General features: G+C 42.2%; 1 protein-coding gene across 1 annotated transcript; it reads left to right on the top strand.

The window, feature by feature from the left end:
- Positions 1-2,847: 2,847 nt before the first annotated feature.
- Positions 2,848-25,924, top strand: LOC146652783 (collagen alpha-1(XII) chain-like). The gene is made up of 16 exons (XM_085382337.1): positions 2,848-3,070; positions 4,062-4,175; positions 6,734-6,883; positions 7,537-7,656; positions 9,587-9,751; positions 9,936-10,082; positions 11,347-11,613; positions 12,488-12,677; positions 17,249-17,319; positions 17,840-17,998; positions 18,271-18,390; positions 22,378-22,542; positions 22,727-22,873; positions 24,168-24,298; positions 25,357-25,486; positions 25,695-25,924. Exons 2-16 carry the CDS (start codon positions 4,097-4,099, stop codon positions 25,703-25,705), a joined length of 2,052 nt encoding a protein of 683 aa, XP_085238463.1. The 5' UTR covers positions 2,848-3,070; positions 4,062-4,096; the 3' UTR covers positions 25,706-25,924.
- The last annotated feature ends 1,345 nt before the right edge of the window (positions 25,925-27,269 follow it).

The raw sequence follows: 27,269 nt of genomic DNA, 5'->3' as shown, positions 1-27,269 counted from the left end.
ATTTATCCAAGCTTCTTATAAAATACACTGCTGCTCTTCATCTCCGCTCATAGACTCAGAGTCTGTTGGTTGTATTGTTTATTTTAATATTTGTGTACAGCGCTTTGTGACTGTCTGTGAAAAGCGCTTAATAAATAAATTTTACTTACTTACTTTACTTACTTTACCTATAACCAGAAAATCCAAGCTAGATTTCTTCATAGCCTCTTGTTCCAGTAAGGATGGTTGCACAAACGGTTGAAGGGAAGGGGTACACCACATAAAAACAATCCGTAGCAGTCATACAGTCAGTGAGGTGAAAGATTTTATTCTTTTCTAAACACCTCTGCCAGACCTTGATGTAAACCTACAGCCATGAATGTCCAAGAGTCAGAGCAGCACAAGGATATTCAAACCCAAAGAATTCATGATTACCAGACAGGGACAAGTAAATGGGAATAGTTTGGTGGGTAACAAGGGCTGAAGCTTTCCCATAAACCGCAGTTACTTGTAGAAGTTCAACAAGTAACATGGTGGAAATACTAATGTATGTCTCATTTGAAGAGTTTCAGTCAGGTTTCAGAGCTCATCACAGCACAGAAACAGCTTTAGTGAAGGTTACAAATGATCTTCTTATGGCCTCTGACAGTGGACTCATCTCTGTGCTTGTCCTACTAGACTTCAGTGCAGCGTTCGATGCTGTCAACTATAATATCCTGAGCAATTAGAGCATGCTGTAGGTATTACAGGTACTGCGCTGCAGTGGTTTAAATTATATATGTAATAGACTCCAATTTGTTCATGACAATGGAGAGTCCTCTTCACACACTGAGGTTAATGATGGAGTTTCACAGGGTTCAGTGCTAGGACCTTAGTATCATCAGAAGGCATAGCAAACATTTTCACTGCTATGCAGATGACACCCAGCTCTATCTGTCCACGAAGCTAGATAACACACACCAATTAGTTAAATTGCATGAATGTCTTAAAGACATAAAGACCTGGATGACCTCTACTTTTCTGCTTCTAAGTTCAGATAAAACTGAGGTTATTGTACTCGGCCCTGAAAATCTTAGAAATATGGTATCTAACCAGATTCTTACTCTGGATGGCATTACCTTGGCCTCCAGTAACACTGCGAGGAACCTTGGAGTCATTTTTGACCAGGACATGTCCTCCAATTAAGATATTAAACAAATATGTAAGACTGCTTTCTTCCATTTGTATAATATCTCTAAAATGAGAAATATCCTGTCTCAGAGTGACGCTGAAAAACTAGTTCATTCATTTATAACTTCCAGGCTGGACTACTGTAATTCATTATTATCAGGATGTCCTAAAAACTCCCTGAAAAGTCTTCAGTTGATCTAAACTACTGTATAGCTCTGTGTAAATAATCATTCTGTACATTCGATAATCTTTAATCCTACAACTGTTTACAACTTGCATAGTTCCCATTTCTGTATAGCTGTATATCTCAGATTCTGTAAAGTTATTTATTTCATATTCTGTATAGTTTTTCATATTTATATCCTGTTCATAGCCTGTACATAGCTTGTACTCACTACAGCCTGTACATACTTATAGTTATAGAATATTCACAACATACTTCATACCGTGTACATTATAACATACCATAATAGACTCATTTCTGTAATATACTCACATATCTATATTATTGCTAATATATATTGTAATATATCTATATCACTAAAGCACTTCTGGATGGATGCAAACTGCATTTCGTTGCCCTGTACCTGTGCATGTGCAATGACAATAAAGTTGAATTCTATTCTATTCTATTCTATTCTATTCTATTCTATTCTATTCTATTCTATTCTATTCTAAAATGCTGCAGCAAGAGTACTGACAGGGACTAGAAAGAGAGAGCAGATTTCTCCTTTATTGGCTTCCCTTCACTCCTGTTAAATCCAGAATTGAATTCAAAATCCTGCTCCTCACATACAAGGTCTTAAATAATCAGGCCCCATCTTATCTTAATGACCTTGTAGTACCATATCACCCTATTAGAGCACTTCGCTCCCACACTGTAGGCTCGCTTGTGTTTCCTAAGAAACACAAGAGCCTTAGATCATATAGTTAGGGTTTTAAAGTTTTAGTTATTATCAATCTTTGACTCTCTTCCACAGCATGAGTTTTCCTGTTTTCCTCCCCTCATTGTGACAGAGGTTTCTTCCTGTTAAAAAGGAGTTTTTCCTTTCCACTGTTGCCAAAGCGCTTTTTCATAAGGGTTAATTGATTGTTCGGGTTTTTTCTGTTTCTTTTGTATTACTGTATTATTGTATTATTGAGTCTTGACCTTACAATATAAAGTGCCTTGAGGCAACTGTTGTGATTTGCCCTGTATAAGTAAAATCGAATTGAATTAAACTGAAAATTAATTCTTTGATCTTAATGTGATCAATCGATCTCTGTTAACGAGCCTTGTCCATGGCTTTTAAGGTGGCAGGAATTAAGCCACTGTTTAAAAAGCATTGTTTATTGACCCAGCCGTCTAACTATAGGCCAGTGTCCAGCCTTCATTAGATCACTTTTCACTCATCCAGATATTAAAATAAAAAGCAGCTGCACAACAGTTTAAACCCAACCTTTTTAATAAGTGGTGAAACTCGTATTTATTCTGCCCTGAAGGGAAACTGACATTAAAAATTATCCTCTGCGTTTTTGATATTTTTTAATAATTCTTTCCCCAGTCCTGAACTCCACCATCACTTTGTTCCTGCCCACTTCTCAACCACTCGGCATTGTCCAGTAAGGCGCGGTTAGAACTTTGGAAACTGCACGGAAACACGTTAACGTTGGCTGAAAGCTCATCTCTGTAGACAAACATCTACAAAAACGGACAATGTCGTAAGAGCTCGCGGTGGGGCAGGCAGAACTGGGAGCAGCCGCCCCTCCGACCTCCTCGTTAAGTAACAGATTGTTTGGAGACTCTTCACACTTGGAAGAAGGCTGCAGTCTAGGACCGACCACCTCACTCCCACTTTTCTCTGGCCGGAGTCTACAGCGAAGACTTTTTAAATTTTACGCTTGTTTAAGAAAAAGACATTTGTGTCCATCTCATCTGAAGGTCAGCTGTTTGGGTGCAATTTAAGGGGGATTGATTTACACGCCTTAATTTATCACCCGTTTAAAATCTGTGTGCTTTTTAAATTCTGCAATATTACTTTTTGTTGTTTTCGTTGTTGTTGTTTTTCATTCGGATTATATCTCTGATGTGCGTAATTGCGCACAGTGCCATAGCTTGATCATCCATTACGCAAGACAGTGGGAAGACTGTGTCCTAATAGGAGTGAATATTGACAATACACAATACAATACAATTTCATTTATATAGCACGTTTACACTGAACAGTAAGCCGTTAAAACAAGGTAAAATAGATAAAACAGAGGAAACAAGCAAAAAGCATTAGTAAGTAGAGATGGGGAGAAATCATGATTATCCAGAGAAATGAGTAGCGATACGGCAGTTAATGAGCGTTGAGAATTAGCGAGGCTGAATAGGTAAGTTTTCAAGCGTGCTTTAAAGGACTGAATGGAGTCAGAGGCATGAATGGTAGCATGAAGATTATTCCAGAGGTTTGGTGCTACAAAAGTACGATCACCCCTAATCTTCAGACAGAGCCTGGGCTGGGCCAGAAGTAACTGACCAGAAGATCGTAATAACGGCTGGGAGTATAGAGCGTATTTCTCATCATGCAGAAATATTAAAGGCATGACTTTACTCTGAGAGGAAATAATATGAGCCACAGAAAGGAGAGAAAAAGAAAATAACGCAGAGACAGAAGAAAGATTCTTTTCTTAAATATTTTGTAGATTTTGGTGAATTTTAGTCTTTTATATACAATAAAGCTTATCATGTGATCTTATTGCTGCTCGTGGAATAATCATGTGACATATTTCTCTCTTCAAAGCTGCGTTTTCTGGTTGTTTTAAGCATCATGTAGATTTAAATGAAGATGAAGGTGCATTAATGAGATCTGAGGGTTCATGTTCAGGGAGTAATAATAGTCTCATGAAGTCCAGAGGATGCCTGACTGCCTCCTTGGTTTCTCTCGCAGCTTTCTTCATACTGCTGAGACCAGCAGAGTTGAAGATGAAGAGCAGGCTCTCTCTGGCAGTGGTTGCTGCCCTCATGGCACTGCTGCTGTCCTCCTCTCAGGCCCAGGAGATAGGTAAAACCGCTCTTCCACCTCCCCTCTTCCTCCTCCTCTTCCTCCTCTTTGATCCAACACATCTGACTTCTTCCATCTCCCCTCTCCTCTTTCTGTCCTCTGCCTGCTGTGTGTAGCTGCACGTTTAGTCTAAATTAAAATAATGACTGAAGCGAACGTGTGCCTGTGAAGTGTTTTGCTTAAACTTCAGATTTTATCTCACGCGTATGATGATCCAATAATTCCATCAAAACTTAAACCTAGTTTTATTTTCACGATAGGAGCTTTTTATTTTGTATTTTTTAAAAGACATTTAAACCATTAAATATAGCCTACTGTGTGAATGTGTGTGTGAATGGGTGGATGACTGATTGTGTAAAGCGCTTTGAAGTCCTTAGGGACTAGAAAAGCGCTATGCAAATACAGGCCATTTACCATTTTACTGAGAGCAGTAATGCAGCTTAAACTTGAATGTATAGTTAAATGTGGCTTTGTGCTTGTGATTAAGATTTACAGTCAGAATTTTTCCTATGAAAGGTTCTCATGTAATGCTTCCCATCAGAGCCAAAGGATGTGCTAATCCTTGACAGAAGTTCCTGTTGTAACTCGAAAAAGACAAAAAGTGACTGCGTTCCCAACTCTGAGATCCTTGGATCCACAGCAGGATCCAAAAATGGATCCTTGGATCCATTATTCAGTGTTTTCGACAGGTCCATGTGGTCAGGCAGAGCTGCTGTAAGGCATTTTTAACATGCTGCAGAAACATAATGCTAAAATGCTGCTCTTTAAAAACAGCTGAGGGGGTTTAGGACTGATCAACAGTCATTCAGTGTGGATTTGGAATATTTGTGAGGATTTTTGTTTTTTCCACTGTGAGACATCTGGTTTGTCATTATGCATTACAACCTACACTGAGACATGTGAAATTTAAATTTTAAACAGGGGCATAGGTTACACAGTGTGTTAGGTGTGTGGATTATTTGTGTTTTTTTTTTTTTTTTTTTGTTTTTTTTTATGACATCAGAAACAGCAGTATGCGACATTACGTGATGGCAGAGCTTCAGTTCATCCTTTGTCATTTTTTTTTTTTTTTTTTTAATAAATAGGACAGGGGGAATGAATGAGAGAAAGAGGGGGAGAGAAAGAAAGAAAACCAAAGGGGAGAAGAGACGGTGAGAAGGGGGGGGAAGAGAGAGAGAAAAAAAAAAGAACTCCTGGGTCACCTGTATGGAGAAAAAAAAAAACAAACAACAAAAAAAACAAACAGAGGAGACAGCAAACAACAAAGAGCAACATAATAATAGAGAAAACAAAGCACCATCACAATAAACTAGCTAGTCATAGATATCAATATTTACTAAATAATAAACGATATTGTGCAGCACGCAAGATAGACAGCGCACAGTGTGCTTTGAGGCAGCAGCCAAGAAAGCTTTAGTCCGCGTCTGTGAATACCCATGTGTGCATACCTGTGTGGATCAGCATGCTTGCATTCCAAAGGTTTCTCCATGTAATGATCTGCTAGGGAGTGTGGGGGGGCCACAGCCCCGTCCTCCAGGGTGTGAAGCGGGTATGGAGGAGATCAAAACTCCAGACATCCAGAGGCCCCCAGAACACAAGAGACCATGGAAGACCAACAGAGGGGCAGCCGCGCCACTGTTCCAGTAAGAGCTGAGGAGAGTCCCAGATGAGGGCTCGCCCAGCAGCCGCGGAGCAGAAGTCAGGGGGAGTTGCAGTGACGCGCCCGTGAGCTCCGCCGGCCCCCAGCTGTGCCTGAGTGACCGAGCCCCAGGCCGAGAGGCCGGGGGCACCCCACCTCCAAAGGGGGCCCGAGCGAGCCCCAGGCCCCAGGCCCCGACAAGCGGCCGCCAAGGAGTGAGCCCCCAGACACAAAGAACCACCAACACACCGACACCTGAGGGAGTCCGCCACCGGCAGGGGAAGTGGTGGTGGGTGGAGATAGGCCTCCAAACCTTGGAGGGCCTGAGGTGTCCCCAGAGAGGTGGCGTCTGATACCCAACCTGACATATAGACACAGACATACAGGCACACACAGACACAAACATCCATTCCCACCCTCATGCTCTCATATGCACTCACTCCACACTCAACCAACGTGGAGACAGACATAAAGAGACGCTGTACACACAATCACACTCCCCAAGCGTACTCTACAAACCGGGTCTAGGTACCCTTGCCCCTGGAGGGGGGAATTGCACCCAGACCCAGGTGGTGTTACCCTTTTCCCTGCGGTGGGGAGAGGCAGACCACCCCGACTCTGCAGCAGCAGGGAGGCCCCACACCCCAGACCGCAGTCGGACGGCCAACTCCTCCTACTAGCCCTCCCGCTCCAGCAGGCCGCAGAGAATGGGGGTGGGAGAATTATTTGTGTTTTGTAATGTAAATCTGCTTTCTGAGTTTTTGTGATGTACTCCTCTCTCCTCTTGATGTATTTCCTCTGACTCTTTCTCACTTTTCCCTCACACAATAAGACTTTAAAGACATTGTGTCTGTTGTGTACCAGATGTCTGACCCCCCCCACTACTGCCCACCCCACCACCACCACTGTTTCTGTGCAGACACTCAGTGTAACACTACAGCGAAGGCCGACATCGTGCTGCTGCTTGATGGCTCCTGGAGCATTGGCCAAATCAATTTCCAAACCATCCGCAACTTCATCGCTCACATGGTCAGCGTGTTTAACATCGGCCCAGACAGTGTCCAGATTGGTAAAGCTTTCACTGCTGCTATCGTATACTGTATCGTATTATCATACATCGGGTCTTAGTTCTGCCCCTCAGTTCATCGTTTGAAAAAAAAGAAAAGAAGCTGTTGCAGCTCCTTCTCCCTTTAATTTTTTTCTGATCAGTTTATAAAGAACAAGTCATGTCAGTTTATTTATCTGACACGTTTAAAAACAGAAAATCGAGCAAGCAGCTGATATTAGAGATGCCATGATGGAATGATAACAATACTTTGGCTCAAAGTATCTGCTGATACTGAGTACTAATCAGTACTTTAAAAAACTTAAAGTAATAAGCTGGATTCTGTACTGTGAGAACAAAAGTGAGAAATTCATACATTAAACAACAATAATATAATAACTGTTTTAGATGTGTGACAACATCAGGCTAAATTTAAACACTGGTGTCTGAAATCTACTGAATTGATGTTCTGATCAGTCTTTGAGTCACAGGGTGCTGCATGCTGCTGTTATTTTTGAGAACAAATCAATTTAAAGAAGTAAAATTACACACTAGATAAAAGAAATTGGTTGCATTTTTTGAAGTTGACTTAATTATTTAAAATGTCATATCTTGGTATATTTTTGGAAAAGTCAGAGTTGCTGTATCTTTGGTGTTTTTCTACATTGTTTCTGCAGGTCTGACTCAGTACAGCAATAAACCAAAGACTGAATGGAACCTTAACGCCCACCCCACCAAAGAATCCCTGCTGCGTGCTGTTGCCGCCCTGCCATATAGAGGAGGAAACACGCTGACAGGTAATTTTTAATTTAAAATTATTATTATTATTATTATTATTATTATTATTATTATTATTATTATTATTATTATTATTATTATTATTTTTACCAGCACTACCAGCACTCACAGGGTTCAGACTGATCTAGGGGCCAGCTTGGGAGCCAACTTTGATTCATTGTTATATCACAATTTATACAAGTATAGTTTCAAGGCACTTTATACAGTGAGGTTGAAGTATGTTACAGAGAGTTGGACGCTGTGGGAAAGAAAGATTCCCTTTTAACAAGAAGAACTGGGAGCAGAAACTGAGCTTAAAATTTGGCAGGAGGGCTGGAGTTGATATATTGAAGATGATGCGCTTCCATAGGAATCGATAGCTTCCATTCAAACACAAATTAATCAAGGAAAAGTTAAAGACACATTCAGTATCACCTGATCTAACAGTAAGGTTTCTGAAAAAGAAATGTTTGAAGCCTAATCCTAAAGTAGACAGTTTCCGTATCCTAAACACAAATGAGCAGCTGGTTCCATAGGAGAGGGGTCTGATAGCTGAAGGATCTCCTTTTAGAAACTCCAGGAACCACAAGCCTGCAGCCTAAGGGTAAAGTGCTTGGCTGGGATAGCAGGAGGCCTCTAAAAGGATGGATATGATAAATCCCCGAAGGCTGAAGATTTAGTCTCCTTTAAAGCTTTCCATCAGTAATGGGGGACATCTAAAAGCTGACGTGTACCGTGAACCTACACATACGGATCAGTATCTAAGGTTTGACTCTCATCATCCACTGGAGCACAAACTGGGTGTCATCAGGACGCTACAACACAGAGCGAACACCTTCCCCACTGACACAGCGGCCAGGGAGGCAGAAGAACAGCACATCAAGAAGGCCCTGAGTAAATGTGGTTATCCCAGCTGGACTTCTGTCAAAGCGGGAAAGGCACCTAAAGAAAGCTCCAGCTAATCCAGGAGAGAAGGACAACCACTGCCCAAGCAGAAACCTGTAGTGATCCCATATGTGTCAGGAGTATCGGAGCAGTTGAGACGCACTTTTTTCTAAACACCAGGTCTCTGTGGCTTTTAAACCCCAAAACACGCTGCGCCAAAAATTGGTCCACCCCAAGGATCGGGTCCCCCGACACAAACAGAGTAACATAGTGTACACTGTTAAGTGCCAGGAGGATTGCCAGGATTTATACATCGGGGAAACCAAACAACCTCTGGCGAAGCGGACGGCACAACACAGAAGAGCTACCTCATCAGGCCAGGACTCTGCAGTATATTTACACCTACAGGCCAGTGGACACTCTTTCAAGGATGAGGATGTGCACATCCTGGACAGAGAGGAACGCTGGTTTGAGCGCGGAGTCAAGGAGGCCATTTACGTGAAAAGGGAAAGACCATCTCTGAATCAAGGAGGGGGCCCAAGGGTACATCTTTCGCCATCTTACAATGCTGTGATTGCAGCCATTCCCCAACTCTCTGTGAATGGTACTCATGGTCTTTGATCAGTGGGTTTTGGTCAGTGGTTGTTGATCAATTCTCATGGGAATTTGCATAATTAAGATTAAGGAACTGACCTCCCAGCCCATTGTTCCTTCAGTGGGCTGGTTTCAGTCATTATGCAAATGTACTGTTTATAAGATTGGAGAAACAGTCAGCTGAGACTGAAGAAGTCACTTGGATGAGTGACGAAACGTTTCTCCCACAAAAACACTAAGTCCAGATGAACAGATTCAACTTTTGGAGATTCTTTCAGTTTAGGTAAAAATACATTGACAAGGGCCATATTTATTCCTCTCATTTGTGGAGCAAAGTGTCAGAGAAGCATTCCTTGTTGTTTCCCTCAGATGGGTCAGGCTTGTTTCAGAAGGGCTAAACAACAGAAAAGCAGCATGCAGTGCTTTGGGATCTGCACACATAACTGAAACTTCTTCCTCACTGTGGTACAGGAATGGCTCTAAACTATATCCTCAAGAACAGCTTCAAACCCAAAGTAGGGTTGCGTCCAGACTCCCACAAAATCGGCGTCCTGATCACTGATGGAAAGTCACAGGATGAAGTCATCTTAGCTTCACAGAACCTGAGAGACAGCGGCATTGAGCTCTATGCTATCGGTGAGTGAGCTTCACTGGTTTGAAGAAAAGGAAATGAAAACACATTTGAACTTTTGGATGATTGCTACCTGCATGCAGCAATCAGGAAAAGTACCTGACTTTACTAGAATGGGCTGAAAATGATCAACCAGCAGCCACTTTAGTCATCTTCCTTCATCAAACTCATGGTTTATTTTTCTCACAGGTGTAAAAAATGCTGATGAGAATGAGCTGAGGTCCATCGCCTCTGACCCAGATGACATTCACATCTACAACGTCAAAGACTTCCAGTTCCTGGTGGACATCGTTGACGAACTCTCTGTCAACCTGTGTAACAGTGTTAAGGGCTCAGGTAGGGAAGGAGCCATTTCAGCATTGTCAGAACAATTTTAAAGATGGGCCAGTAATCCAAAAGGCTGCTCAGAGAATCTAGTTTGCATCTGATCTGGACAAGACTTCTGAGACATTTTACATTTTCTTAAATCAAATAGTGATTTATTAATATTGCTGTCTCAGAGATGTCAGTCATTGGTTTGTGGACCCTTCAACTTTACCTCTATGCTTGTCATGGGAGTTAGAAGTGACCACATTTGGATAAGAGAAAGAAGTTGTCAGCTAATGTAAATAAGATGCAACCATAAAATGTACATGCTCAGAACACTGAGTAAATAATCAGTGAGTAATCAGATCATCTTAATTATTTAATGTTATCAAGGTGCATCCATGGACCTAAACATAAACTAAGTTTTGCTATGAACAACAAACTCACCAAAACTGAAGTACAGACTTCTGGGACAGTCTGTTATTGTAATTAGCTGCACAGCAGATAATTTCATTAAAATGCTCCAAGAAGCACCAACAGCACAAGCTGTTCTAGAGGTCTACTTTAGTGATTTGAATTAGCATAGGTGAAGCCAAGTGGAGACAGCTAGTAACTACGACCGCTTGTGTCTGCACCATCCCGTTAGCCATAATGGCCACATCCTTAACTTTAAGCCTTAACAAAATCCAAAGGGGTGACTTATCCAAACAGTTGTTATCGACTTATCCCAAAGTTTTATTGTACATGTACAATGACAATAAAAGGTTTTTCTGTTGTGTTCACCACCTGTACAGATTTTATCAGAACAAGTTTAAAGAAGGATCCAAATTTTGTATCCTCCTTTTTTCAAAGCACTATTGTAGTGATTCATTAATATTGTTGGCTCATAGATGTCAGTGGTTGGCTTTTGAACACTGAATACTTGCTACCCACTAATTTATGGGATCCTTTTTGAAGCCTCAATTTTAACACTATTGCATCACCATCTGAGTTGTTATGAACTAGAGTAGACTTAGTAGAAGGGCTGCTAGTTCAGTTAATGCCACAATAAGCCACATTATTTGTGATGTGACTCGTTTTTGGAGCCAGCCCCAAGTGGGCATCGGGGGAACTGCAGATTTGAGCATTTTTCAGCCCTGCAGGTTTCTACTTTAAAACAAACCCTGGATAAGTCAAATATACTTTGTTTAGGTTTCCCCAGGAACAATTTAAAGGGGAACTGGTACAACTAGTTTCTCTTTAACGATACTGAATTATGTTGTTGCAGTATTAAAAGTGCATTCTATGTTTTCAGGCTCTGCAGATGGGAAAAGACTGAGAGTGTCAGACGAGACAGAGAAAACCATGAGAGTCACGTGGACGCCGGCGCTGGGCAAGCTGCTCAACTACCGGCTGAAGTACGTTCCCCACAACGGAGGCAAAGAAGTGGTCCAGAAAATCCCTGCAAAGGCCACTTGTACCATCATGAAGAATCTGAAGCCTGCGACCACATACAATATCACCGTTCTGCCCATCTACAAGCGCAGCGAAGGAAAAGCAAAGCAAGGAGTAGGAACGACACGTACGTTGGTCCATAGTTCAACCCTCTGAGAGACAGCACACTGCAGAAACATGTCCATCTTAGCCAAGACGTTTATACCTGTGCTCAGTCTAAAAATATGATCGCTGCTGGAACTGAACGATTAAAAAAATCTGCTGTTGGGTGGTCCCTTATTAAAAATGTAGAAGCCCTGCTTATCCATAGTTAGTAAAGTTCAAGTCTACTGAGATCAGATGTTCTCAGTAGATGCTGGATGCAATGGGCACATAGTCACTCATTCAAAGTCAATTTTTGTAAGCTTCTAATTTTAAAGGAGATCTTACATGATGAGGAAAAGTAAATCTGAGGCCCACACTAACGATGTGTGAGGATGTGTAGCCTCCAGGGTTTAATCCTCAGTACTTAAGATTGAAGAATTGTCTGTATTTTCCAGGCAGTGGATAAACCTGGTATATTTGATGATTTATTCACACTTTCTCAGAGAAACCTCACACCAAGTCACGGTGCCTTGGAAAAACATATGTTTCTTTGTTCCAAGTTGCAGATTTTTTTCCCGTTTTCCCACCAAAAATTTCATGGACTGACTTCAAGTTTAAACTACTTGTTAAGAGGAGTATTTTTCACACCACAGGTGCTGCAGCGCCTCCTCACGAGAACACTAAAATCACAGATAAACACGTGCTCAATAACACGCTAGCATTACTAACACACAGCATGACACTGGGCTTCCTAACGGTCGACACTGGGTTCAAGGAATTGTATTATGGACTAATGAGAAACTGGCTTGAATGTGGCGTGGCTGATCCTTAAAAACCTTCGCCAAGAGTTGGAGTTGTGTCGAGTTTAGTTCTAGGTTAGTTTGTCCTGAATTTCCTGCTGATTTCTTCTATTTCAGTGTCACCGTACAAGAGTCCTTGGAACCTTCTGACCTCAGAGCCCACCAGGACCAGTTTCAGAGTGTCCTGGGATCCAGCACCTGGGGATGTCAGTGGCTATAAAGTCACCTTTCACTCAAGGAATAATATTGACCTTAAGGAGCTCTTTATCGGCCCCGACGTTAACACAATTGTTGTAGAGAAACTCAGGTAAGCTTTCAGAGTTATTTCATGCCATACGTAGAGGATTTCATTTAAAAGGAAACAACAAATATGCGACAGTGAAGAAGACAATCAACAGGAAAAGGCTTAGATGGACACTATGGTAGCAGAACTCATTAAGTGCGCCTATGCCAAAAGGCACACTTATTATTATTTCTATAACTTGTGAACAGGATTTCTCATGGTTTGCTGTGTGGCAGGCATGATGACCCAAATGCAGAACTCATAAACAGAGGAGTAAATTCAAAATAGCGGCTTTAATGCTGGGAAACTTCACATCCAAATACAAAGCAAAGGAAGAAACTAGAAACAAGTAACAAACTAAAACACTTAAACATAGCTGGGACTAATTAGATATGATAAGATATGATAAGACAAGGGGAAGCAAAAATAGATACAAGGACATGAAACAAGGGACCATCGAAGTAAAACAAGCAAGAAGAAAAACAGAGTCCAAGGCACAAAACTAGGCACAAGAGTCCAAATAACAAGGAAGGTGGCAGTGTTGTGGGTGAATCAAATCTGGAGGCCGACAGCGTGGAAAACGGTGGCAGCGCAGGCAAAGAAGATCCGGAGGCCAACTGATGGTGGAGTGGCTACCACAGGCAGTTGATTGGTGGTTGAGTGGTTGATGGAGTTGATGGTTTGACACATTCTCAAGAGTCACCAGCAGAGATGGGAACCGAGCCCCCAATGGGAACAGACAGCAGGTGCGGCTCACCTGAGCCCCCACCGGGAACAGACGCAGAGCCAGCAGGTGCGGAGACCTCTGGTTGAACAGCTTAGCAGGTGGCTGAGTTGATGACTGACCAGGTGGCTGAGCAGATTCCTGAGCTAGTGACTGAGCTAGAGATAGAAGCAGTGGTTTAGTGGTGGTTGAGCCAGTTCTCCTGAGCTCCCAGAAAATGAGAGAAATGTCTGGACAAGCTCACCTGAGCCTCCAGTGGAGACATTAACAGGTGAAGGCCCTTGCCGGGTGCTAGCCACTCCACCCGAGGAGTAGGTATGGGTTCGGAGGTTGGCTGTGTCCTGGCAGGCCTCACCTCAGGGACCGGCACAGGTGCCGGGAGAGGGGACACCGGTCACTCCCACCCAAGGAATAGGTACAGGTGCAGCAGTGAACTGGTTCTTGGCCGCCCTCACCCTGGGGACTGGAACAGACAGTGGCAACAGCTGGGCAGCTGCCGTCCCCACCTGAGAAGCTGGTACAAGTGCAGGGACTAGCAGAGCCTCAGCTGGCCTGGAAAATAGAGCAGGGACCAACCAGGGCCTAGCCCCCCTCACCTGGGAAACTGACTCCGGTGTAGGTGAAGGCTGGACCAGGAACAGGAACAGAGTGAGGCAGGGGAGCAGGCTCGGATGCAGCGAAAATAGGTTTTAGACCTTTTCCACCACGATGAACAGTTTTGAATGTCGAGAAGAGCAAAAGAAAAATAGTCATTTTCATTAACCACTGGCAGTTGCTCAGTGAATTAAGAGTGTCGGCGGCGTAAGCACCGCTTTGTCCGGGGGACAGAATTGAGCTGTGCCTCCAGTGCGCAGGAGGATTCCCAACTGAAGTGGACGAGGTTTGGATGCTCGCGGAGCAGCAGGTGGAGTTCTATGGAAATTCTGCACACCTACGAGAGCCAGATGTAGGACTCATAAATTCAAAAGAGTTTATTAGTCCTACACTTTGAGTAAACTCAAAACGGCAGCTTTAATGCTGTAAAACCTCACATCCAAATACAAAGCAAAAGAAGAAACTAGAAACAAGAAACTCAAACTAAACCACTAGAAAATAAACCAGGAACTCAAAACTAGGAGTCGACTTGGCACATTGAGGGAAGAAACACACAGCATAGTGAGGGTGCAACACAGAAAAAAACAAGGAAAATGCATGGCTTAAATGCACAAGGGCGCAACGAGGGAATGGGAAACAGGAGGGAAACACAGCTGAGACTAATTAGACATGGGAAACGAAACTAGATACACTGACATGAAACAAGGAACCGACAAAGTAAAACAGGAAGTTTAACACAGAGACAGTGAAACAGAGAGACATGACTGACCGGGGAGACATGACCGAGGGAACAAGGAACATGGAGACAAGACATGAATCATGGAACACAGGGAGGTCATAAACTAAAAGCTAAAAAACACAACAAACTTAACATTTAAACAGAAAACCATCAAGATAACTCAAAACCATGAATAGCAATAATCAAGGAATACAAATAACACTGGGTCACGGAAGGCCTTCCCTTAAAAAGACATTTGGATGGGAGCACATGTTGTTCTAAAACTTGTAAATACCTTTCAGCGTTGATGGTGCCTTTCCAGATGTGCAAGGTGCGAATTCTAAGGGCATTAAACCCTCCTCATCCTGTCAGAAATGCACATTTTTTAACTGAGTGCTGTTAACATGCGCTCCCTTTCCTCTTTAGTCTGGGGAATATGGTGTCCATGTTTTTTTTTTTTTTTTTTTAAATCACTTCTGATTCATCTGATCACATAACAGTTTCCCTCTTTGTGTCATGGTTATTGGTCCTTTCGACCCAGCATTTTGAGTTTCTTATGTTTTTATAACATTTTATGGTTTATTATTTAAGGTTCATATAGGTAATCCCAAGTTTATTCTATATTAGCTTTTGTGCATTTTGGCTCCTCTCGTGTCTTTGCCCTCTGTGGCCCCTGCTGTGTATATGTGTTTGTGCCTTGTTTCCCTCTTCTGTGCATGTTTTCCTCCTTGTGTTCCATTGTATGTTACCCTTCATGTCTCCTCTTTCCTGTTTCCTGTTCCCTTGCTCCCTCTTGTCTGCCTTTCCTCCACTCCTCTGTCAAACTCACGTGTCAGTCTTGTGTTCCTCCGTTTCCTGTTTTACTGTGACGGTCTCGTGGTTCTGTGTTTGGTGTGTCTAGATGTGCTTCCACTGTGGTGTCATGTTAATTTGTGTGAGCTGTGTTCTCCGTGTGTTCCCACTTCCCTCGTTATCCTCCTGTGTATTTATGTCAGCGTCTCCCACAGTTCTGTGTCGTGATCTCCCTTATGTGTCTGTGAAGGTTCTCAGTCATCCAGGTCATCGTAGTCAAAGGAGCTTGCAAAGAAAAGCATCTGGACTTCTTTAAGTTGCTTGAAGACGTTTCACCTCTTCAAGCAATTCGCATGATAAGGTGGGGCCAGGTTTCACAATGAACACACCCGAAACTCTGGCTGATTGGGACCCACGCCCAGTTTCACACCTTGGCTCAGGCGATTAGAGGATCATCAGGGGGTCCTTTTGTCCCTCTGTGGGGGGATACTCCCACTAGGTTTATATCTGGGACTCTCCACCATTTGACCTTAGAACTGAAGAAGCTTCTCGGATGAGAGATGAAACGTCTTCAAGCAACTTAAAGAAGTCCAGACGCTTTTCTTTGCAAGCTCCTTTGACGATCTCCCTTATGGTTGTGTGTTTCTCCACGTGCTTCCCTGTGTGTTTTATTCATATAAATAAAGCTGTGGTTTATTTTTTTAGTTTACTTTCACCTCTCTGAGTCTGTGCTAGGGTCCTTTCCTGCCTGCTGCATAGCCAAATTATGACACTTTGTCTTAGTCCATTTTAAAAGAGCTTCGGCCCAGAGAAGACAGCAGCATTTCTGTTAACTTATAAATCTTTCTTTGTATGGTAGAGATGAATGGATGAAAAGAGGAAGTCCACAGACAAGTTTCATGGAGGACATTCAGAGGGTTGATGTGAGAGAAGATGTAAGGGATAGGGTGAGATGGAGGCAGATGATCTGCTGTGGTAAAAAAACAAAAAAATTAATGTGGTTAAAGATAAGGGATACATAAGATAAGGGTTAGATAGTGACTCTAACAACTTGCTATGAAAATACAGGTTATGGGTTCCTACAGGAAGGCTATAGCCAACTGGATACAGTACATGAAAGTAGACTACTAACCTTTTTTACAGTGTTCTTCCATATTACTTTATGATTGCACAAAGACTGATAGAAATGTACATTTTTACACTAAAATCATTCATTTTGATGTGCGGAAGTTGTGTTTCTGTGCTTAGACTTTGTGTATATGTGTTAAACACATAAACAGTGCTAATGTTTAGGTAGCAACTTAGCTAGCTGAATACAGGATACAAGGTTGATGCATAGTAATAAAAACCGTAAAGCTTTTCCAAAAATAAACTTTTGTAGTCTACATTGGTACAATGATTGCCGATTGTATTCTGATTACAGCAGGCATGCTGTAAAACAACAGGTAAAACCTCCCAAATCTGTGTTTTAGCACTTTAAGCTAATGTAACGTTTTATAGTGTATCTACTAAACTTACAATTTTCTTTTGTCTGAGTAACACTGAACACAAACACATTGTTTTCAGAGAAAACTCCTTCAAAGGGAATCTCTTAAGGGGTAAAGTTACATCTCAGTTTGGAGTTAAAAAAGTAAATATTGGTAAATGGTTTACCACTTAGGTTAGTTTTATAGATTTTATAATCCAACTTGTTGTTATTTTGTGTGTGGGTTTTTTTGTTGTTGGTTTTTTTTAAATGCAAAAATATAATAGAGCTTTTTTTTTTAGTTTAAAGTGTGCAGGAGATGAAAAGCCGACCCTCACGGATGAACCCAAATCTCCTCCTCTAGATCCTTCTGGTAAAAGCCGCCAAAAAACTTCTCACTGCACTCGTTAGCAGGCCTGCAGAGCAGACGCTCTCTGATCTCTGACATTGAAGTCAGAGATCAGATTAGTGCCAAGACTTTGATTTATATGTTCTCACGCGGAATTGAAGTCGCTGTCGCTTTGGGACTGAAACTTGGCACAGATGATTACGATTGGATGAAATTATATAGAGATGCTTGCCTCACATTACACTCACACAGGGATAGCACTATCCTTACTATCTCAGTGTGAGTGTAATGTGGAGCAGAGTTATATTTGATCAAGTGTTGACATGAACATATATAAACTGCACAACTGACCCCCTCATATGCTACAGCACTGAGCTTTAATGGCATCACTATAAGCATATGTCTTCATTAGCTCCTTTTAGAGCTACATTAGATTACTCCTGAGCTCTGGATCTATTGACCAAATGTGTCTTTAGTCATGCAAAAGTAGAAATTTCCTATTGATAAGGTGTCTCACTAACCTCCTCTTCTCCCAACACCACAGTCTCTGCAGACACTCAGTGTAAGACCACAGCAAAGGCTGACATCATGCTGCTAGTCGACGGCTCATGGAGCATTGGGCGCAAAAACTTTAAAACCATCCGTAACTTCATCGCTCGCCTGGTCAGCGTGTTTGACATTGGCCCTGACAGAGTCCAGATCGGTAAAGCTTTCACTGTTGTTACTATAACAACAAGACTCACATGGAGGGATGTTTTCCTCCAGACAGCTGTCTCTCAGTATTTGCCTAACCTGAACCTCTTGTAATCTCAAGATATTCCGCTCATATCTGCCCATTTTTATTTTTTAAATTTACTAGAGTAGCTTTGCATGAGTCACAATTAAATCTACCCTAATCTAACCCTAAGCTCTGTCTGAAATAAGCTATTTAACACCAAATCAGAATTGCTTTATCTAGTGTTGTATTTTCTGCAGGTCTGGCTCAGTACAGCGGTGACCCAAGGACTGAATGGCACCTGAACACCCACCACACCAAAGAATCCCTGCTGAATGCTGTTGCCAACTTGCCATATAAAGGAGGAAACACCATGACAGGTTTTTTTTTTTTATTACTTTGGCCTTGCTATCACTGACATGGGTGCCAGTGTGGGAGACAAATTTAATTCATTTGTATATACTGTGCTTTCAAAGCACTTTACATAGGGCCAAACCCTTGGTGTGAGACTCAGCCACAGTGGAGAACGATAAGCTCACTTTTAAAAGGAAGAAACTTCAGACAGGTATGAGAAAGACAATGGACAAACTACCGGAGAGAGTAGACACAAAGTTAATGAGATGCAGCAGGGCAGAAAATTCATGGGGATTGAAAGAGAGGCAAGACACACTAAGAATACAAGGTAATAATTCAACAAGACTTTTATGTTATTACTCAGTTTTATCGGTTGAAGGTGAATGGGTTGCGTGAAGATATAAGCAGGATGATGAGGAAGAAGTGAACCAAGGAGAGACACAGAAGTAGTACAAGTTAAAAGCGACAATACACTGGGAGCAGAAGCTGAGATGAAGCTGAGCATTGAACAGCTAGAAGGAAAATCTGATATATTGCAAGATGATGATCTTCCATGGGAATCCATACCTACAACTCAAATACACCCACATAGATTAAATGCACTTCAAGTCCTTGAAACGAGGAACCAAAGCTATGTAAAGCGCATGTTCTCGCATTAATATAGGACGTATATTAATAGGTCTGCAATCTACTTGGCAATTGTGTCAGTTAATATTTTTGAGGTAGACTTACTGTGTCCCCGATGCTCTGTGAGTGGTTTGTCGCAGGCTGGATGACGCGTTAGCCAAAGTCCTAGCTGCATCCCCGACTAACGTATGCTTTGCGTCAATGTGATATTTTATGATGGAAGCGCTTTGGTGAAAGAAAATGCACAATGTGCATGATACTTTATGTCGGTCAACTTTTCCTTCTTATTTTTTTTCATACTCAAATTTCCCATTGAGAGGGCCAATGTGCGTTTATCATCTTCCATATTGAGTTGATTGGTTCAGCAGTCACTACCAGATCAACTGCCCATTTGCGCGTGTGTGAAGGTGCTTGGACAAACTGCCCGAAATGCATTGACAGAAACATTTCAGGGATTTTGAGTTATTCTGCACTCCAGATGCGTTAATATGCGTTAGAAATTTTAATCGTGTTGACCGTGATGGCGGATTAATTTGCTTTAATGCGTTAATTTTTACAGCACTAATATATATAAATAAGTAAACTATATACACAGTGTATGAGTCACAGAAACATTATATTGGTGCGTAGAAAGGCAGTAATACAATATAATATATAAGTAAGGATTGAAGGGCTATGGTCATTTAGCATGGGGATAGTAATTGCACATCTGCCAGACCAAAATATTGCACATATTGCACAGGGGCCAAAATATTGCACAGAAAAAGGGAAGACCAAAATACTGCATATGGAATGGTAGCAACATAGTCAATAGCAGCGACAGAGTGATTGTGTGGGAGAAGTTTGTTCACACTCTTAATTTGCATTGAGAGTTGTGATAGCTGACAGGAAGACGCTCTTTTTTTAGTCTATTGTTTTTGCACCTGATGGATCTGAACCTTTTTCCAGAGGGCAGGATGTTGATGAGGTGGTGGTTTTATAATCACATTGGCTTTGGAGAGACATCTCAAGCTGGCAATGGAGTCCAGGGGGGAGAGTGGACAGCCGATCACATTCTCTGCAGTTCTGATGACTCTCTGGAGTCTCTTCTTATTGGCTGTTGTGCAACCAGCGTACCACATGGAGATGGCATGCATCAACACACTTTTGATTGTGGCTTGATAGGAGGACACTAGTAGGTCAGTCTGCAGCCTCTTCCATCTCAGAACCCTCAAGAAATGGAGGCACTGCTGGGCTTTCTTCACTAGGGCTGATGTGTTTGTGGTCCAAGATAGGTCCTTGGAGATGTGGGTACAGAGGAACTTAAAGAAGGGCAGCCTTTCCACATAGTCACCCTTTATGGATAGGGGAGGGGGATCAGTTTTTGTCTTAGGAAGTCCATGACCACTTACTTGGTTTTCCTGGTGTTTAGGGTAAGGTTATTGTAGTTGCACCATTCTGTCAGATGCTGGACCTCATCTCTGTAGGCGGTGTCGTCATTGTTGGTGTTCCTGAAGGCTCTGAATGTTGTAGCACTGTCTTGGTTGACATGTCTCTACAATGATGCATGGCAGATCAGGGCAGTAGTTCCCATCTTTAAGAAGGGGGACCGGAGGGTGTGTTCCAACTATAGGGGGATCACACTCCTCACCCTCCCTGGAAAAGTCTGTGCCAGGGTGCTGGAAAGGACAGTCCATCCCTTAGTCGAACCTCGGATACAGGAGTAACAATGCAGTTTTTGTCCTGGACATGGAACACTGGACCAGCTCTTTACCTTCTCGAGGATACTTGAGGGTGCATGGGAGTTTGCCCAACCATTCTACACGTGTTTTGTGGACTTGGAGAAGGCATTCAACCATGACACTTGGAGTGTCGTGTCGGAGGTGCTTTGGGACTATGGGGTGTCTGGCTCATTGCTACGGGCCATTCAGTCCTTATACAACCATTGCAAGAGCTCCAGGCTTCCCTTGGTCACCGGACATGTTCGTAATCTTTATGGACAGAATTTTAGACGTAGCCAAGTGGCAGAAGACTTTCACTTGGTGATGGCCTTTAGCTCGCACTGGAACAGTTCGCAGCTGAGTGTGAAGTGGTGGGAATCAGCATCTCCCAATCTGAGGCCATGGTCTTCAGCCGGAACAGGGTAGAGTGCAAACTCCGGGTCAGGGCGAGCTCCTGAACAAAGTGGAGTATTTTAAGTATCTCGGGATCTTGTTCATGAGTGACGGGAAAATGGAGTGGACAATCAATAGACGGATTGGTGCTGTGGCTGCAGTGATGCGGATGCTGCTCCGGTCCATTGTGGGGAAGAAAGAAGTTGAGTGATTTACCGGTCGATCTACATCTCTACCCTCACCTCACGAGTTTGGGTAGTGACCAAAAGATCAAGGTCGTGGATGCAAGGAGCGGAAATTAGCTTTCTCCGAAGGGTGGCTGGCTTGTCCCTTGCTCCCTTGCTGTATGAATAGGAGCTACTGCTCCTATACATCAAAAGGAGTCAGTTGAGGTGGTTGGGGCCTCTGACAAAGATGCCTCCTGGGTGAGGTGTTCTGGGCATGTTCCACCGGGAGGCTGCCCCTTTACTGCCCAGGGCAGAATCAGGACATGCTGGAGAGATAAAATCTCTTGGCTGGCCTGGGAATGTCATGGTGTTCCCCCGGGCAAGCTGGAGGATGTGGCCAGGGAGAGAGAGGTCTGGGCTTCTCTGGTTAGGCTGCTTCCTGTGTGCCCTGGCCCCAGATAAGTAGAAGAAGATGGATGGATGGAGATTAATAAAGGGTTTAACTTTAAAGCGATCATAATGCACAAGTAAAAAGGCTGCAGCCTGACAGCTCATCAGTTTGTTACCTGTTGAAGTTCAGCATCTCCCTGCTAAGTTGGGGTCAGCATTCACGCAGCTTTCACTCTGGGTTCTTGGCTAGCTTAGTGTTAGCATGTTGTCTGGCTGGCTTAGCATTAACATGCTGTCCGTGCAGATACTTGCAACAAGCCAAAGTTGTGTTAGCAGCTTGATCCAGCTGTTTCTTTCCTAGAAGCAGTCTCCACTTTGCCATCAAACTCTTGTCCCATTGTTCAATAAAAATAAGAGTAATGTCCATATCAACACTCTTAGACTGTGCCACTGTTTTCGTCCTCTGGCACGTGAACTGAAATCAGCTGATTGTGGAGCATGTGTAAGAGAAACCGCTAAGTGGGATCAATAGGGAAGCGGACTAACAATTCTGGGGAATTCAATTACAAGAAGCAGTTCTCGATTCCTATCCCTGATAATGGACACATTCAGCATCACCTGATCTAGCTGTAAGCTTTCTGATGGGTCAGGTTTGTTTCAGAAGGGTTAAAAAACAGAGAAGCAGTGCTTTGTTATCTGCACACATAAATGAAACTTCTTCCTCACTGTGGTACAGGAATGGCTCTGAACCATATTCTCCAGTACAACTTCAAACCCAACGTGGGGTTGCGTCCAGACTCCCACAAAATCAGCATCCTGATCACTGATGGAAAGTCACAGGATGAAGTCATCGTAATTTCACAGAACCTGAGAGACAGCGGCATCGAGCTCTATGCTATCGGTGAGTGAGCTTCACTGGTTTGAAGAAAAGGAAATGAAAACACATTTCAACTTTTGGATGATTGCTACCTGCATGCAGCAATCAGGAAAAGTACCTGACTTTACTAGAATGGGCTGAAAATGATCAACCAGCAGCCACTTTAGTCATCTTCCTTCATCAAACTCATGGTTTATTTTTCTCACAGGTGTAAAAAACGCTGATGAGTATGAGCTGAGGTCCATCACCTCTGACCCAGATGACATTCACATGTACAACGTCTACGACTTCCAGTTCCTGGTGGACATCATTGACGAACTCTCTGTCAACCTGTGTAACAGTGTTAAGGGCTCAGGTAGGGAAGGAGCCATTTCAGCATTGTCAGAACAATCTTAAAGATGGGCCAGTATTTCAAAAGGCTGCTCAGAGAATCTAGTCTGCATCTGATCTGGACAAGACTTCTGAGACATTTTACATTTTCTTAAATCAAATAGTGATTTATTAATATTGCTGTCTCAGAGATGTCAGTCATTGGTTTGTGGACCCTTCAACTTTACCTCTATGCTTGTCATGGGAGTTAGAAGTGACCACATTTGGATAAGAGAGAGAAGTTATCAGCTAATGCAAATAAGATGCAACCATAAACTGTACATGCTCACAACATAGGCAGAGATACCTGCTAATGAGCGCTAACTAACAGATAAAACATGTGAATAAGCAGGTCATCTTATTTATTTACGTTTATAGAGGTGCATCCATGGACCTAAACATAAACTAAGTTTTGCTATGAACAACAAACTCACCAAAACTGAAGTACAGACTTCTGGGACAGTCTGTTATTGTAATTAGCTGCACGGCAGATAATTTCATTAAAATGCTCCAAGAAGCACCAAACAGCACAAGCTGTTCTAGAGGTCTACTTTAGTGATTTGAATTAGCATAGGTGAAGCCAAGTGGAGACAGCTAGTAACTACGACCGCTGTGTCTGCACCATCCCGTTAACCATAATGGCCACATCCTTAACTTTAAGCCTTAACAAAATCCAAATGGGTGACTTATCCAAACAGTTGTTATCGACTTATCCCAAGTCGATTGATCTTTTTTTTTTTTTTTTATATATATATTTATATCAATCTGTCTTTACTTCTGCTGTAAAGTTGGACATTTTATCATGGAAGTCTATAGGAACTGACTCACTTTTTGACTCTGCCTCAAGTGGACACTAGTGGAAATGCAGTTTTTGGCACCTCACACCCAGAGGCCGATGCTTGGTATTATTAGGCAAACACATATTCATCCAGGATTTAAAACAAATGAAGCAGAAAGTTTACAGCAGTGTGATTTAAATGTAAGATTTTAAAGTTTAAAACTGCAGTTTTCACAAGTAAATAGCTGATCAAAGCTTTTTATACAAATCAATATTTAAATACTGCTCTGTCATTTTTAGACATTTTAGTCATCACTGGTGGTGAAGGTCACATGGAAGTGTAACCAAAACCCAGTTTTTAAGTGAAGCAGATGGTCAGGAGTCTCGCTGTCAGAAGAGTGAGAATAGCGAGGGCAGGTTTATGGCGGCAGAGTGGTAGTGGGTTTAAAAAGGAAAATACTGAACATGCTGTCCTTTCGTTCCTTTTTATGTCATACTCTAGAGGCACCCACCAATCTGGTGACCTCAGAGGTGACACAGAGCTCCTTTCGTGCCACCTGGACTCCACCCAATGGCACCGTGGAGAAATACGATGTCACTTACATGATGACAGCTGGGGAACGCATTGAGAAGGTGAGATTAAACTCTCCCCCTCATGTTAGTTTGAAACAAGAGTATGAAAGTTTCTGATTTCAACTGTCACAATAAATTTAATTCATATTGATGATAAAGCTGTTATTTAATTTATCTTTAACAATCAAAATATGAAAATGTACCCCAGAGGATATACAGCATTAACCCATGCGCTAACCCGTGTGCAAAATCAGTTATTTTGGTAGATTGTTCTAACGCTGCACCAGGAGAATCGTTAAACTTAACTCGTTAATCGAGTTCTACTAAAAATAATGTTTAAATGTCTCAACACCTGTCATGGTGCTACAGAATTAAGCAGTGAAACAAATGACTTCAAACTTCCAACTCTTTGTGGCAGCCCTCCTGTCTGGGGTGAAAAAAGTACAAAGTGTGATGTTTCTGTTTGGTACTGACTGACTTGATCTCTGTGTCAGGAATATTTCTTAATAATTCATTAACAATCGCTGGACAAGGACAATTAAAAATAGATGGTGGCACTGTTTGTTGGCCTAATGATGTCATCAAATCAATATTAATGAATAAAAAACAATAAAAGAGGCTGGGGTGGACTTAGCAGTAACTGTGGACCTTACACGGTAGAGGGAGGATGAAAAGAAATAGTGTGCCAGCTTCACACCTTAAGTGCTGGCTCATCCTTCTGTAGCCAAGTCAATCAGCCTAAGGCAATGTTTAACAGTGACATAATCCGTTATCCAAGTGACGTAAATTTCATCATCAGAGCATTAACATGTTGCAAGACTCCAACCAAACATGTGTAAAACAACCTGAATGTTTAAGAGGGCAGACTGCTCGTCCATAGCATGTGCACTTCTCTGTCCACAAATAAGCACACTGTCACCAGCTCATGAACGCAGCACAATAGATTTAGGCTCAGCAAACTATAATCATCTAATGATTAAAAGGTGAGAGCTGTAGTCCTCTCGACATCCCAAAGGTGAGTCCAGCTGTTGGTTTGAAGTATTCTTCATTAACTCGAAGAATACTTCATTAACTCGTTCACTGGTCACAGAATAAGAACCAATCCTTTATTGTTTCAGCTGCAAGTCAATGGATCGGTGAGCACGGTAGTGCTAGAAAATCTAAACCCTCTGACTGAGTACGTCATCAGTGTTTACGCTGTGGTTGGCAAGCAGAGCAGCGAGCCTCTCAGGGGCACCGAGACCACCCGTGAGTGTTTCCTCTTCTGCTTCTCTGCTGCTGGGTGTATGGACATGTTACAGTCTGTAATGTTGGTTATACAGAAAACTTAATACAAAATTAAAGAACAAAAAATAATGCATCATTTTATTTAGTACATGGAAACTATGTTTGGTGTTCAGATTAACGCGCACAAAAAAGTACATTTTAATCTTCATCTTTGAACTCTTCCTTTCAGGAGATGGATAGGTGCCATTTGAGCTGGTGGAGGCGTCATTCAGAAGGAAGTTTAACTCCTCTGCTTCAGCCGTATGGTCCCAGTTCCCCCAAACCAGTCAGCCACTTAAAAATACTCCATCTGTGTTGGACTACGTGTTTCATGTTGTGGCATTTCAAAACACATTTATAAATGTGACCACATTACAATTCTTGTACTCTCTCTCTGTTGACCTGAGGATCAATAAAAACAACATGGCTCTCATGATCAACAAACCAGTTTGTGGCTCTTTGTGTGTAGAATGGCTGACTGTTGGTGGATAAAGGTAAATAAATGGTAAATGGACATAGCGCTGTGCTACTCTCCTGGGGCACTCAGAGCCTCATTCGCCCATTCATACAAACACCTTCTTCTGTGCTTTCAAGTGCTTTCTATCTAATATTCACACACAGTCATACTCCAATGGATGCATCAGAGAGCAACTTGGGGTTAGTATGTCGCCCAGGTATATTTGGCATGCAGACTGGAGCAGCCAGGGATCAAACTGCCAACCTCTAATCCCACTCTACCTCCTGAGCTACAGCCACCACATGAGTGAAATGTAGGACTCCAACAAAAATGTTTCACATTTTACCACTCAAGGTTCAAGGTTCTTTATTATTTGTCACATGCATAGTTATACAAGTATAACACACAGTGAAATGTAGCCTGACACGCTCCTCGACATGTGCAAAAATTGGGGGGGGGGGTGTAGAGGAAGAACATTTTATATATATATATATATATATATATATATATATATATATATATATATATATATATATATATATACACACACATATAGTATATACACTGGGTGAATGTGCAGTAGTAGCAGCAAGCAGGTGAATTCTGTACATTAATATGGATAGATATCTGACTATTTTACAGGATAGACAATATAAACATATTTAAAATTAAAGGAATTGAAATGTACATTGTTCCTTGGTTTAGTGTCTGGAAGAGTCCTGTCTCAGTCAATTATAGATGATGTGAGAGGGCGGGTGTGTGTGTTTAGGGCACGGATGGCTTGGGGATAGAAGCTCCTCTTGAGTCTCTCTGTCCTTGCCCGGAAGATGCAGAACCTTCTACCAGATTGCAGAAGTTGGAACAGTTTGTTGCCTGGATGGGACGGGTCCATCAGTATCTGCACTGCTCTAGTCCGGCATCTCCTGGTGTAGGCCACTCAAGGCCAGATTTACTAGATGGGGTAAAACAGTGCGTGAGGACAATCCCTATTGCTATTCTTTAACCATAAACCCAGTCAGTTCATTTCAATATGATGAAAATAATCTAATACAGTGGGGCAAAAAAAGTATTTAGTCAGCCACCGATTGTGCAAGTTCACCCACTCCTAAAATGATGACAGAGGTCAGTAATTTGCACCAGAGGTACACTTCAACTGTGAGAGACAGAATGTGAAAAAAAAAATCCATGAATCCACATGGTAGGATTTGTAAAGAATTTATTCGTAAATCAGGGTGGAAAATAAGTATTTGGTCAATAACAAAAATACAACTCAATACTTTGTAACATAACCTTTGTTGGCAATAACAG

The sequence above is a fragment of the Rhamphochromis longiceps genome, linkage group LG15 (genome assembly GCF_057381845.1).
Source record: "Rhamphochromis longiceps isolate RC_006_pf linkage group LG15, R_longiceps_female_GT1.1, whole genome shotgun sequence".
NCBI classification, from domain to species: Eukaryota; Metazoa; Chordata; class Actinopteri; order Cichliformes; family Cichlidae; genus Rhamphochromis; species Rhamphochromis longiceps.
This window is presented reverse-complemented; position numbering and strand designations above follow the sequence as displayed.